General features: G+C 45.6%; 1 protein-coding gene across 1 annotated transcript; it reads right to left on the reverse strand.

Annotated features, from left to right (window-relative positions):
- Positions 1 to 3,741: 3,741 nt before the first annotated feature.
- LOC139759443 (mitogen-activated protein kinase kinase kinase 7-like) lies at positions 3,742 to 5,226 on the reverse strand. Its single transcript, XM_071681565.1, has one exon. The coding sequence runs from the start codon at positions 4,873 to 4,875 to the stop codon at positions 3,742 to 3,744; it is 1,134 nt and encodes a 377-aa protein (XP_071537666.1). The 5' UTR covers positions 4,876 to 5,226.
- Between the last annotated feature and the right edge of the window lie 7,614 nt (positions 5,227 to 12,840).

Genomic DNA, 12,840 nt, shown 5'->3' on the forward strand with positions numbered 1-12,840 from the left:
AATTAATGTATTTTTATTTTTAATTCTTGGCGGCACGATAGAATGTTTCATTTTTCGTTGGTCGTGACGAGGTAGGGCAAGACGTATGGTGCTACACCCCCCCCCCCCCCCCCCCTTGGCGTCCGTGTCCGTGTTCCTGTCTGTGTTTGCACCTTGGTTAGGTTTTTTTTTTTTTAACATCCGAGTTCAGTTCCCAGTCATGTAACGTTACATGCAGCGGTATGGACGATGAGCGCTTCAGCATCCCACCGAAGACATGTCACCTTGACCTACACAGTTCACCACGTCCTTGCGGCGAACTCTTGAAATCGATCATCCATGTGATGCACCGGAGAGGCAATGTCTTTACTTCCTCTATGCATAACTCATTCTATCGTGTTGGTTCCTGGTCTCTCTTTGAGTTTCTCATGAGCTACTTGCTTGGACAACAGGTACTATTTTTTTTTATTCACCTCCGTTCCACCGCCGTAGTTCCTTTTTAGAAATAGACCCTCGACTCCGCATTTTGTAGGTATGATCCCACATCTGCTTTGAAGGGACATATGGAGGGCTGGCTGGTGAGGAGCCTCACCCACATCGTCTCTCATCAACCACCACAAACAAAGGATGGGACAAGTCTGAGTCATACACTCGTAGGGAACCACGAAGACAGTGTTCATGTTGTTGTCATCATTTTGAACAAAATGGTTATAACGAGTCACTAACACCCCGGAGAGAAGTTAGCTGTTTCTCATGTACTACGGAAAACTAACAGATGGCGTTTGATACTCATAAAGGAATATCTACATTATCGGCACTGATTTGAATGTGTTCTTTCACCTTCGTTGCACTGGTAAGGCATCAAATGGCTTGGACTCATTCAGGCAGACGTAGTACCTCTTTATTTTGTTGCTACACAGGAAAGAAGATGGCAGTAGTGGCAGAAATCATGTCAGTGTTGGTGAGCGTCGTTGGTTGCGAGAGCATGTGCCGTGGGAGGCAGGTGTGGAGCGGTAGGTATGACAGGTGTGTAGAGTTGCCGACAACGGTCACCCTCCTGGCATGAGACATGTCCTGGTCACCTTACTATCCTGGCTGCTGACTGCTTAGCATATCATCCGTCTGTCACGGCTGGCTGTCTGGCTGATCATCATAGTGTGACCACGCCTGGCTGGATGGCTGGCTGGCTGGCTGCTTAGCATACTGTGGTGGCTTGGCTGGCTGGCTGCCTGGCTGGCTATCAAGTGTACATTAAGTAAGTTCTCTTGTTTGCCTTCATCTCACGCTGGTAAAGTGAGAGGCACCTCCCTTGTTTGCCTCTAATGCAACGTTTGTCTGACGTTTGCATGATGCGGGCACACCCAGTGTAGACAGGCTGACCTGACGGGTTGTAGGAGGGAGGGAGGGCTGTCATTACCTGGCCCTCACACCTGTAGGCAGTGTAACGGACGCTGGCTGTACGTTAACCGTCCAGCCGCCACCACAGCCATGGACATTTTAGGGGAGGGATGCCAGCGGTGGAAGTTTGGGAGGAGGAGGAGGAGGAGGAAGTGGTGTTAGGGTGGGGATGTGAGGGATGGCAGATGGTGTAAGGATGGGAGGCGGTGCTTAGGGCGTGGGAGGTGGTGCCAGGGGATGGGAGGTGGGGCAGGTGGTGCTAGTAGGGAGGTGGTGCGGTGTGGAGAGCAGGTCTACCTGCCTGGTGAAGGCCGTTCACTCCCATGTTTGTAAACACTGGCCAACACCCTCTGGTTCTTGCACACACACTGTGTACACATACATGGGTGTACACGTGCATGCCAGCAGGTACACTGTTATGCATACGTGCATTAAGAGATTCGTGTGCACACAATAATGTAGACAGACACAGTTGCACGAGCGCACGTATACGCTGGGCTGGTGAACACGGATACGTCTCGCACGCACAGTGTTCCCACGTGTGACGTCTGCTGTTGACAGGAAGCTGGATGGGGAACATTTTTCCAAGTATTCATATATATATATATTTGATTACACTTTGTTGCTGTCTCCCGCATTAGCGAGGTAGCTCAAGGAAACAGACAAAAGAATGGCCCAACCTACCCACATACACATGTATTTACATAAACGTCCACACACGCACATATACATATCTATGTATTTCAACGTATACATACATATAAATACACAGACATACACATATATACACATGTACATAGTCATACTTCATGCCTTCATCCATTCCCATCGCCATCCATTATATATATATATATATATATATATATATATATATATATATATATATATATATATATATATATATATCTTTTTCTTTCTTTCAAACTATTCGCCATTTCCCGCATTAGCGAGGTAGCGTTAAGAACAGAGGACTGGGCCTTTGAGGGAATACCCTCACCTGGCCCAATTCTCTGTTCCTTCTTTTGGAAAAAAAAAAAAAAAAAAAAAAAAACAGACGAAAGAAATGGCCCAACCCACCCCCATACCCATGTATATACATATGTCCACACACGCAAATATACATACCTACACAGCTTTCCATGGTTTACCCCAGACGCTTCACATGCCCTGATTCAATCCACTGACAGCACATCAACCCCGGTATACCACATCGCTCCAATTCACTCTATTCCTTGCCCTCCTTTCTCCCTCCTGCATGTTCAGGCCCCGATCACACAAAATCTTTTTCATTCCATCTTTCCACCTCCAATTTGGTCTCCCTCTTCTCCTCGTTCCCTCCACCTCGGACACATATATCCTCTTGGTCAATCTTTCCTCACTCATTCTCTCCATGTGCCCAAACCATTTCAAAACACCCTCTTCTGCTCTCTCAACCACGCTCTTTTTATTTCCACACATCTCTCTTACCCTTACGTTACTTACTCGATCAAACCACCTCACACCACACATTGTCCTCAAACATCTCATTTCCAGCACATCCATCCTCCTGCGCACAACTCTATCCATAGCCCACGCCTCGCAACCATACAACATTGTTGGAACCACTATTCCTTCAAACATACCCATTTTTGCTTTCCGAGATAATGTTCTCGACTTCCACTCATTCTTCAAGGCTCCCAGAATTTTCGCCCCCTCCCCCACCCTATGATCCACTTCCGCTTCCATGGTTCCATCCGCTAAGTGTAACGATGATGTTTACTGTGTTACGTCAGGTTTAGCTAAGTGTAACGATGATGTTTACTGTGTCACGTCAGGTTTAACTAAGTGTAATGTTATCGAACAAAGTGTCATAAAGGAAGAGATCTGGTTTGAAACCTTATCTGGAATGTTAACTCATGTTCAATGTTAAACTCATGTTCAGTGTTAACGTAAATTATTCTTGCCTGATTTATGTGTTCACCTTGTACATTTGAATTCTTTCATTATAAGTAATTCTAACCCTGGTGTTTGTTTTAATCCCATAACGTTAAGATACCGTTATCCTGAGTTGTGCAATATAACAAATCTAACATAACAAATCTAATGTACACATCTGTTTATATAGATTAAGAAATAGAATTAAATAGTTATTTTTGTTTATTTCAATCGTTAAATTGATAAATGTCCGTTTTAAAGTTATTTATCTCGTTATGAAAAGAAATATTTAAAAGAAAGAAAGATAGAAATACTGAAGATAGATATTACGAAGTTTTTTTTTTTAACTAAAAATGTTGGAAAATATGGCAAAGAAATGACGCATCTTTCCTTATATATGTAAAATACGCATCCTTTCGTCCTGTATGTATGTGTATGCAAATGAAGAACTCAGCCATCAGTCAGTTCGAGGTCAAAGTGACGAACTATCATGTTGGGATGTGTGGCCTGGAACGCCTGGATCAGTGTGTGGAAGTCACCTCCATAACGGCGAGGCAGATCGTCCACTTCGCACATTCCATTCACTAGTGTTCGCAGCTGAGAATACTTGATGGCCACCTTCACGACAGCTGGACGCTCTTGCTGGACTCCCGAGGGTTGGAGGGGCACGCTGGGTTGAGGTACAACAGGATCCTCCACAGGTGTGTTGTGGTGACGACGAACTGGTTTGGCAGGCAGGTGAGGAGTGTGTTTGATGGGTTGAGCTTCAACGGGGACTGGTGTTGGTGGTGATGGTTTTGGCTTTCTCTTCATCACAGGTTTCTTGGCCTTGAGAACCTTCCTTTTTCGTGCTGCTAAGCGCTTTTTTACGGTGTACCGCAAGCGTTTGAGAATTTCCCTCAAGGTGGGTCGATCACCGGGATGCACAGAAAGGGCCTCTGCTACAGTAGTGGCCAAGCGTGAGCGGCGACTCCGGAAAACTTCTTTGAAAATCTGACGCAGAAGGTAGGCATATGAGTAGACGTCAGATGACCTGGTGCTAGGTCGGCCGCGTCTGACCTCGGGTGCCATCCATAGGAATTTACCGGGAGTGTCGGTGAGGCGCAGGTTGGAGTGTTTGAAACAAGCCAACCCGAGATCGATGATGCTGACTTCGGGTTCCCGAGGGCTGCCTCCCACAATCACGTTATTAGTCTTAAGGTCATTGTGTATTATACCTTTCTTGTGCATCTCCTGCAGTCTCTCGCCAACCAAGAGGCCAAGCTGCAGGAGGTCGTAGCCACAGGTAGGATCTTTGTCGGTCAAGAAGTCTTGGAGAGTCAGTCGGCCCAGGAAGGTCATGACGATGGATGTTGGGTTTTTGCAAGTGGCATAGAGCCTGGGGACACCTCCTGCTCCTTTGAGGTAAGTCATATATTTGGCCTCCTTCATCATCGAGCGGGAGACAGGTTTGTGGGAGACCTTCAGCACGGCAACTCCATCCTCCCATGGCACAAGGTAAGCTGTCCCGTTCCCCCCAGTACCCAGGATCTCCAGAGCTTGGGCAGAGAGAGAGGCCACGTCTTCACGGTGAAGTGTGATCATGATGATCGGTTTGCCTTGCTTCGTGTTTTGATTGACGAAGTAAACTTTTATATCCCAGATGCTTAATATAGTAGTTGAGTACCTCACCTATCCAGGAATATAGTTGGGTACCTCACCTATCCAGGAATATAAAGATCAGGTTATCAAGTATTGAAGATAAAGGATTAGAGATAGACTTCTGTACATGACACCCTGAGATTTGATCCAGGGCATGTGAAGCGTCTGTGTATGTATACGTTGAAATGTATAAGTATGTATATGTATGTGCATGTGTGGACATGTATGTGTATACATATGTATGTGGGTGGGTTGGGCCATTATGCTTTCGTCTGTTTCCTTGCGCTACCTCGCTAACGCGGGAGATAGCGACAAAGTATAATATATATATATATATATATATATATATATATATATATATATATATATATATATATATATATATATATATATATATATTATCCCTGGGGATAGGGGAGAAAGAATACTTCCCACGTATTCCCTGCGTGTCATAGAAGGCGACTAAAAGGGGAGGGAGCGGGGGGCTGGAAATCCTCCCCTCTCGTTTTTTTTTTTTTTTCCCCAAAAGAAGGAACAGAGGGGGGCAGGTGACGATATTCCAAAAAAGGCCCAGTCCTCTGTTCTTAACGCTACCTCGCTAACGCGGGAAATGGCGAATAGTTTAAAAAGATATATATATATATATATATATATATATATATATATATATATATATATATATATATATATATATATATATATATAAGATTGCTCATTTATGTTAGTTCAAATTTATATTATTTGACTAGCTGGTAGATGTTAACTTTGGATCTGTGGCAGATCTCCAGCGGCCCGACACCTGAGGTATTTTTTCTCGTTCCTGCCGTCCTCAGTGGCTGGGCTGTCGTGGACCGCCATGATAACCTTGTGGAGCCCTTTTTTCACGGCGACACATGGCTGGTGAGTGTGTGTGTGTGTGTGTGTGTGTGTGTGTGTGTGTGTGTGTGTGTGTGTGATTACTGTTCGTGTGTTACGGGGAGAGAGTTTTAAACTCGTGTTGTCCCGTCTTCGTAATGTTTTATATATGTGCCATGTCTTTACTCCATATGTGTTTTTACACACACACACACACACACACACACACACACACACCATAGCTAATTTGCATGTGTGCACATGTGTGTGTGTGTGTGTGTGTGTGTGTGTGTGTGTGTGTGTGTGTGTGTGTTGCAGTTTGACTTTGCGAGAGTTTCAGCCGAGGTTCGTCTGGTGGATACATCAGGACTTGCTGAACATATATATGTTTTTCGTGTAACGTCGTCCAGTGTACAGGACACTTCCCGGATGTTGGTGAAACTGTGTTGGCCAAATGTGACTGGAAATGACGGGATGATTAGAGACGAGGAGATTGTAAAGAACACGTAGTGTGGTCCGTGTGGTATAGTTATGTCATAATGACTGGGGATTATTAGTGATACACATTGCAGGAACAACAGACGTGTGTTGTTTCATCTGTTGATGGGTGTTCACAAGGGCGAGATGCCTGGGTTCCCTGCACCGAATCGTACCTACGTCCTCTGGATGATGATGGTATCAGTGTAGCGGCGTCTGCCTCACGTCCTCGAAGGTGAGTCTGGTAAGAGGTTCCGCCAGGCTGTTTGTAGCTGCAGGTTGCCTCGACCATGCTGTTGGAAGACGCAGCCCCTGAGGGGCCACATAGCACACACACACACACACACACACACAGCCTGGTTGGTGTGGTACACTTTGTAGGTACTTGTCCAGTGCACTCTTGAGCTTCTCTACCGTGCATCCCAGGCTGTTTCTGATTGTACCTGGCAGTGTTGAAGTCATGGGCCCCGGATATTTAAGGTGCTCTCTCTTTTCGTGCATATGGCAGCTTTGGATTTCGGTGGTAGTATTTTACAGAGTCTTCCATGCCTGTCGTGCCAGTAGGATGTTATTTCCGAGTGTAAATACCATACCTTCTTGATTTTCCAGGTAGAGCGCCGCAGGGAGCATACCCTCACAGATTTCAGCCATTCACCATAATGTAGTTCCTTTACCACAGATAATATGGGCTGTGAAAGATCTCGGAACACTGTCTAAATCCGTTGTTTCGCCTGCCGTGTAGGGTAATGTGAGAAAGCAACAACGTTCAGTTCGTGGGAGATTTAGTGCCTTGAGTGGTTTTGATTTGTGTTGGTAAACCCCCCGGCAAGTTCATTGTGCGACCCCCATGCCCATCCTGTGAGCGGTAGCGCAAAAGGATTACAAGGGTCAGAAAGGGTGTTCGTCAGAAGGCCCCAGTGGTATCATCATTGATTTTCTTCCCCCAGTCTTGAAGGTCTGCAAGATCCAGCCAGCCCTTCCCTCAGCTTGAGGCACCCGCTGTTTTGTATTGGCTGAAGGTTTGACCGTTTGACATTATTACTGCGAGGTCTTTCACATTATTTAGCTGAGTTTATGATGGTGTTTGTGTCCGCCCGATATTGTGTGTTGTTTTTATTTCTTAATTTCCTCATGTTCTTCTCCATACCGAGGAGTTAACACTTATTTCCATTGAAAACCATGTTATTCTCGGTTATGAAGTTAGTCTTTATGTCTTTTTGTAACCTTTTGGGAGTTTTTAATACTTTTTTTTGGTATGATTCTTGTAATATCTGCAAAGGATAATGAAGAACCGTGGCTCGTGTTTGCGTCAATGTCAGATATAAGATTGAGGAACAGGAGGGGTGCATGTACGGTTCCTTAAGAGGGGACTGAGCCCATTGCCGTGGAAGCTTTGAGGATGGCATGGTTTACAAGTACGTGTTGTGATCTGTGAATTGAAAAGTTGTATATCCACATCCCAGTTTTTCTGGTTATTCCCTGTCCTCTGCATTTTATGTGCTATGACGCCATGGTCACATTTGTCAAATGCTTTTGCAAAATGTGTGTAAATCACGTCAGCATTTTCTTTTGTTTCTCAGAATATCAACAACTGTGTCATACTGGTCAAGCAAGTGAGAGAGGCAAGATCTTTCCTCGATGAAACCATGTTTTCCTGGGTTCTGTAGATTGTTCACTACCGTTAATGCTGTCAGCTTGCCTCTTGGGACTCTTTCGAAGAGTTTTATGATGTGCGACGTTGATGCTCTCGGTCGATAGTTCTGTTTGGACTGTTTTAACTTCCACCTTTGTGTGGAGTGGGGCGATGTGGGTCAGTTTTAGACTCTCGGGAATGGTGCCAGGATTTAGACGTCTTTTTTTTTTCCAAAGGATGTTCAATGTTAGTGCTAAAGGTGTTGTTGCATCAGCCTTTTGAAGACTGAGTTCCACGAGTGCGGGCCTGGGGCTGTGTGCACGGGCATGCTCACAATGGCCCTATCGAAATCGTGTGTTGAGGTGTGATATGTGTCATGTGTACGCCTGGGAGATTACTGTTTAGGAAGAGGTATGTTGGGTTATGTATCTTTTAATGTGGTTTTTGGCTCATTGAATAGTGATTCACATTCCTTTCAGACTCTCACTCAACACTTGAGTGGTCAGTCGTCTGGAAAAATACCTTCTTTTGTTTTGAGTGAACCAATGTCATTTCGTTCTGGATTTGCGTTTTGCATGCGAGTAAAAGTATTTTGGTTTATTTCTTATTTCATTCATGGTTTTTCCTGTTTTATGTGACATTTTTAGTTTATCTGTGTCCGGTATTTCACTCGACATGTTTTCGTTCTCTTGCTGGGTAAGCTGTGGCGTCTTTAATAGATCTGTAAGTAATTCTCTTTTTTTCGCCTCCTGTAAAGTGCTCATCTTCCTCATGCTAACCTATATACCTCTTGCGCCATCTTCTTGCTGGTATGTCTGCTGCATGTGTGCAGTACCAAGGTGGTCATGTCATCTATACGTTCCTCCTCTGTTTTGGTGCTGGGCAGGGTCTCCCGTTGTGTCGCCCCAGACTGATCTGTTACAACAAGAGAGGAAACTTTCTTCTTGCGTTTCACAGAATTCCATGGTGTCTTCTCTCTTGGTGTTCCCTATGTGTACTGGTATGTAGTTGAATACCCTCGATATCTGTAATGTTTCCCTGAAGAATCTTGAATGCTCCTCAGAAAGTATTATTCCCTCCTCTCTGTTACAAGAATCATCATCACATGTTGTGATGTGGACACACATCACTGCTTTAGTGGGGGACTGAGTCAATGTAATGAACAGTGTCATCATATTTTTGTCTCGTATTTTGAAAGTTGTCAGTACCCCACGTGTCATCATCACATGTTGGACGGTTCCTTGTGTTGTGTTGTCAGAGATGTAGTCATTTGGCTTCGTCGCTTCGATATATTTCAAGTGTCTTCATGTTATGGTCAGTCTGTCCTCTCCTCCGGTGTTTAATATGTCGCTCGATTTCTTCGTCCCATTCGTAACGAAGGAAAAAATCCACACATTTTTTCTCGTGTGTTCTGGATGACTGAGTTCAAGTCTGTTGGCGGGTTTTCAGTGTCCATAGTCAGTGCTGTTGCCACACTTTAATACACGTGTCATCTGCAGTGCATGGAACGTAAACATGAGTATATTTGTTGCTGTCTCTTTTCAGGTACAAGTAAGAGAAGTAACAGTGCGGGGAACCTTACATTCCCGGAAGGAAAGAAATTCCGGCCGTAAATTCTATTTGGTTATAATTATGGGATTTATAGGTTTGAATTCATCGGTCCGTCCTTCTCATTCCCCATATATTCCATTCTTGACCTCCTGACATGGCGTCGGTCTTTGATCCCGTGTGGCAGAAGCCAGTCGAGACGTTTGAGTAAATGACATTTGCACAGTTTTCCCCCGTCACTGGTGGAAGCCTTACGTTACTCGTATAGGGGCGAGATAAGGCTTCTGTGTTCTTCCCACAATAGTCGAGCACCTGTGGAGGAAGACGTCTTGCACCAGGCGAGCCATAGTGCTGGTGATGGGTGACGGTGTGAGTTGTTATGGCTCTCTACACTGTCACCTTCCGACCCGCCTCTTTTTAAGACTTGTATGATATGTCGTATTTGTATATATTTTTTCTTTACTTATATAGAGGGCGTAAATTTTATATGTTTTTTTTAAAGATGACTCAATGTTTCTCCGTATGACATGTAGGGGCAGTGGCCAACCATATGTTTAAAGACCTGTGTTGAGTCGTCAGTCGTGAGTGTGTGTATTGCATCACACACACCCAGTTCCTACTATTGGACCAGGATTTCTCGTACATTCGCCCCGTCATGTAGGTGTGAATGTTGGCCGGTCTGCACGGGAGGGGGCCTTTATAGCACTGGATGTAGGCTGGTCTGTATGTGTAGTACTTGATGTGTTTTTAGGGCCGCTCATAGCTTAGGTGATGATTGGTGATTCCTAGTTTTCCATCAGGTAAATTTACTCATATTTATGCCCTTCTAAGTCAAGATGTCGTAGACTTCACTTGCCATGTAACTCGCCGAATAATTCATTGTGTTACTCAGACCATGTCAATACTTTTCTCACTTTCTTATCTTTAATGTACCTCAGTCATTGAGGCCCCCATGTCCCTAGACCTTTTATGCGATCTGTATCCTTTTTTTAAGCCATCGTCCATAGGAGGGATAGGAGAACACAGGACATTTCCCGCACTTGTGGCCAGAATGGAAATGAAATCAGTGGTGCCTCCTGTCCGGGGCTGGGCCTCGTCTTGAGTCGCATGGTGGGCACCAACTGATCCTGGGACGTTGGGTAATGTCGTCGTGACGTGGGCTCAGCTACAGTGTGCAGTGCCTGGGAAACATGGTCGTGAGCGTACGTGTTGTGGTGTGATGCTGAGGTCATGTGTTTTGTAGGGGACAGTAGGAGAAGCTGGTGGTGACGGTAGCTTACTGGTGTGGGCCTCTCCACAGTGGGTCGCAACACACACACACACACACACACACACACACACACACACACACACACACACACACGGGCGTGTTCATTAACGGTACGGTGTACATAGAGTGTAGTCCCGCCTCAACCCGTCGAGCTGAGAGGAACGACCCTAGAACACGACAGTACGACGGCTGAGTTTGATGGCCGAGACTATGAAACGTCATCAGGTCAAAAGGCCTTGGCGACCCATGGGTAGCACCGTCGTGCTCAGGGGGTTGTAACCTGTGTGGCGGCGGGAGGCGTGAGGTGGTCGGTGGACTGACGAAGGCGTCCTGGTCCTCCGCTGCTGAGGTGGTGGTGCTTGGGGGCTTCAGCAGGGACACCTTCCCCTGTGACTCCCAGCAGACTGAAGGAGGGTCACTATACTGTACCTCCTGAAGGTAAGGCAACTCGTAAAAGAGTTTGCAGGTCATTTGAAGTTTCTGGCTTGACCCAGACGGCAAGTTAAGGGAAGTTGAGGTTCTTGCCGGGTGGCGTTATTACAAGTTGAATCACTCGCTCAGTTTTTGGTCTCTTGATAAATGACTTTGTTGTAGACGAGCGGGAAGAACTGCTTCGTTCCTCTGCATATCTCACGGAGTTGTGTTACTCGAGTTGTAGTGTACCGAACACAGTGTATACAGTACGGTATGAAGCGGTGTGTAGAACACCATGTACAAGGTACGGTACGCTACAATGTACGGTACACACCATATACCGCTTGCATTAGTCATACCTAACAGTGAGGAGGAGAGGCGGCCTGCGCGCAGCGCAGCCGCAGAGAAAGGTTTTACTCAGGAGACGTTGACACATCAGGTGGTTGGAATTCGTCAGCTCCGGTGTTTTGTTTTTTTTTTTATTGACGCCATTGTCGATGGTTATTGACTGACTTGCAAGACTGGGAAATAGGACATTGGTGCGATGTCATGTCTTGTGTGCGAGACAAGGCGTATGTGTCGCTGTGGCGTGGGTGTTATGTGGTAGTGTGGCGACGTGATGGAGGGACTGGGTGTCGCTGTGGCGTGGGTGTAATGTGGTAGTGTGGCGACGTGATGGAGGGAGTGGGTGTCGCTGTGGCGTGGGTGTAATGTGGTAGTGTGACGACGTGTTGGAGGGAGTGGGTGTCGCTATGGCGTGGGTGTAATGTGGTAGCGTGGCGACGTGATGGAGGGAGTGGGTGTCGCTGTGGCGTGGGTGTAATGTGGTAGTGTGACGACGTATTGGAGGGAGTGGGTGTCGTAGCAGACGGCATTTCTTGGTTTTACATTAAATGAAGACATAACGAATTTTAAATCAGACTGAAACATATTACGTCATCAAGGAACGTAGTGTTTGGAGACTTTCAAGAAACACGTTACACTTGTACACAACACCGTAGAGTCACTGCGGCACAATGGTGTTGAGGAGGAAGGAAGTACCCGTGAAAAGATATGCCATTCAAATTGACGTTGGATTCAAGTTTAATTTCGTCAACTGATGGTGGAGAAGTTACTGACGAAGTGTCAGCGAGGCAGACACTCACCCTGAACACGAGTTATGTATGGAGGTGATCTGTACGAGTTCTGTAACTCTTCCTTCACGCTTAGATTTTGTTCAGAATCATAGAGAAACAGGCGGTACACGAACATGATTGACGCCAGTTTGTGAATGTTGATATGATACAGCAAGCTATGGAGCAGTGTACGTGAAGAATAGTCAGCCGTAAGCACTTAGTAGAATCATTAGGCAAAGAATAAAGAATAAAGTGTGTAATCATATTAAAATGAATGAAATCATGAGTAATATTCAGCGTTGACCTCATCCCTGACATCTTAACAATGAGTTCACGTAAAACACTAATTTCCAGAATCAAAAGAAACTGCTCGAGAAGTGAAGGAAGAAGTGCGGTTATATTTCCTCGTTGAGTTCATTTTGTGGGTTATCATTAGTCCTTGGAAGACGTAGCTGTGCTTTGTTAGTGATGGCAGGGTGAGTTGCCTCACCAGTTTGAGAATAACGCCAGATGAGCCACAGAGAGGCTCGCTCTGGTGAGGCGGCTCAGGATGTACCTACAGTACTGGCAGTAACCCCAGCAGCTCTGACCTGAGG

This window comes from Panulirus ornatus, chromosome 3 (genome assembly GCF_036320965.1).
Source record: "Panulirus ornatus isolate Po-2019 chromosome 3, ASM3632096v1, whole genome shotgun sequence".
In the NCBI taxonomy this organism is placed as follows: Eukaryota; Metazoa; Arthropoda; class Malacostraca; order Decapoda; family Palinuridae; genus Panulirus; species Panulirus ornatus.

Coding starts and splice junctions, on each gene's coding strand:
- LOC139759443 (XM_071681565.1), bottom strand. CDS start 4,875: ATGATCACACTTCACCGTGAAGACGTGGCCTCTCTCTCTGCCCAAGCT.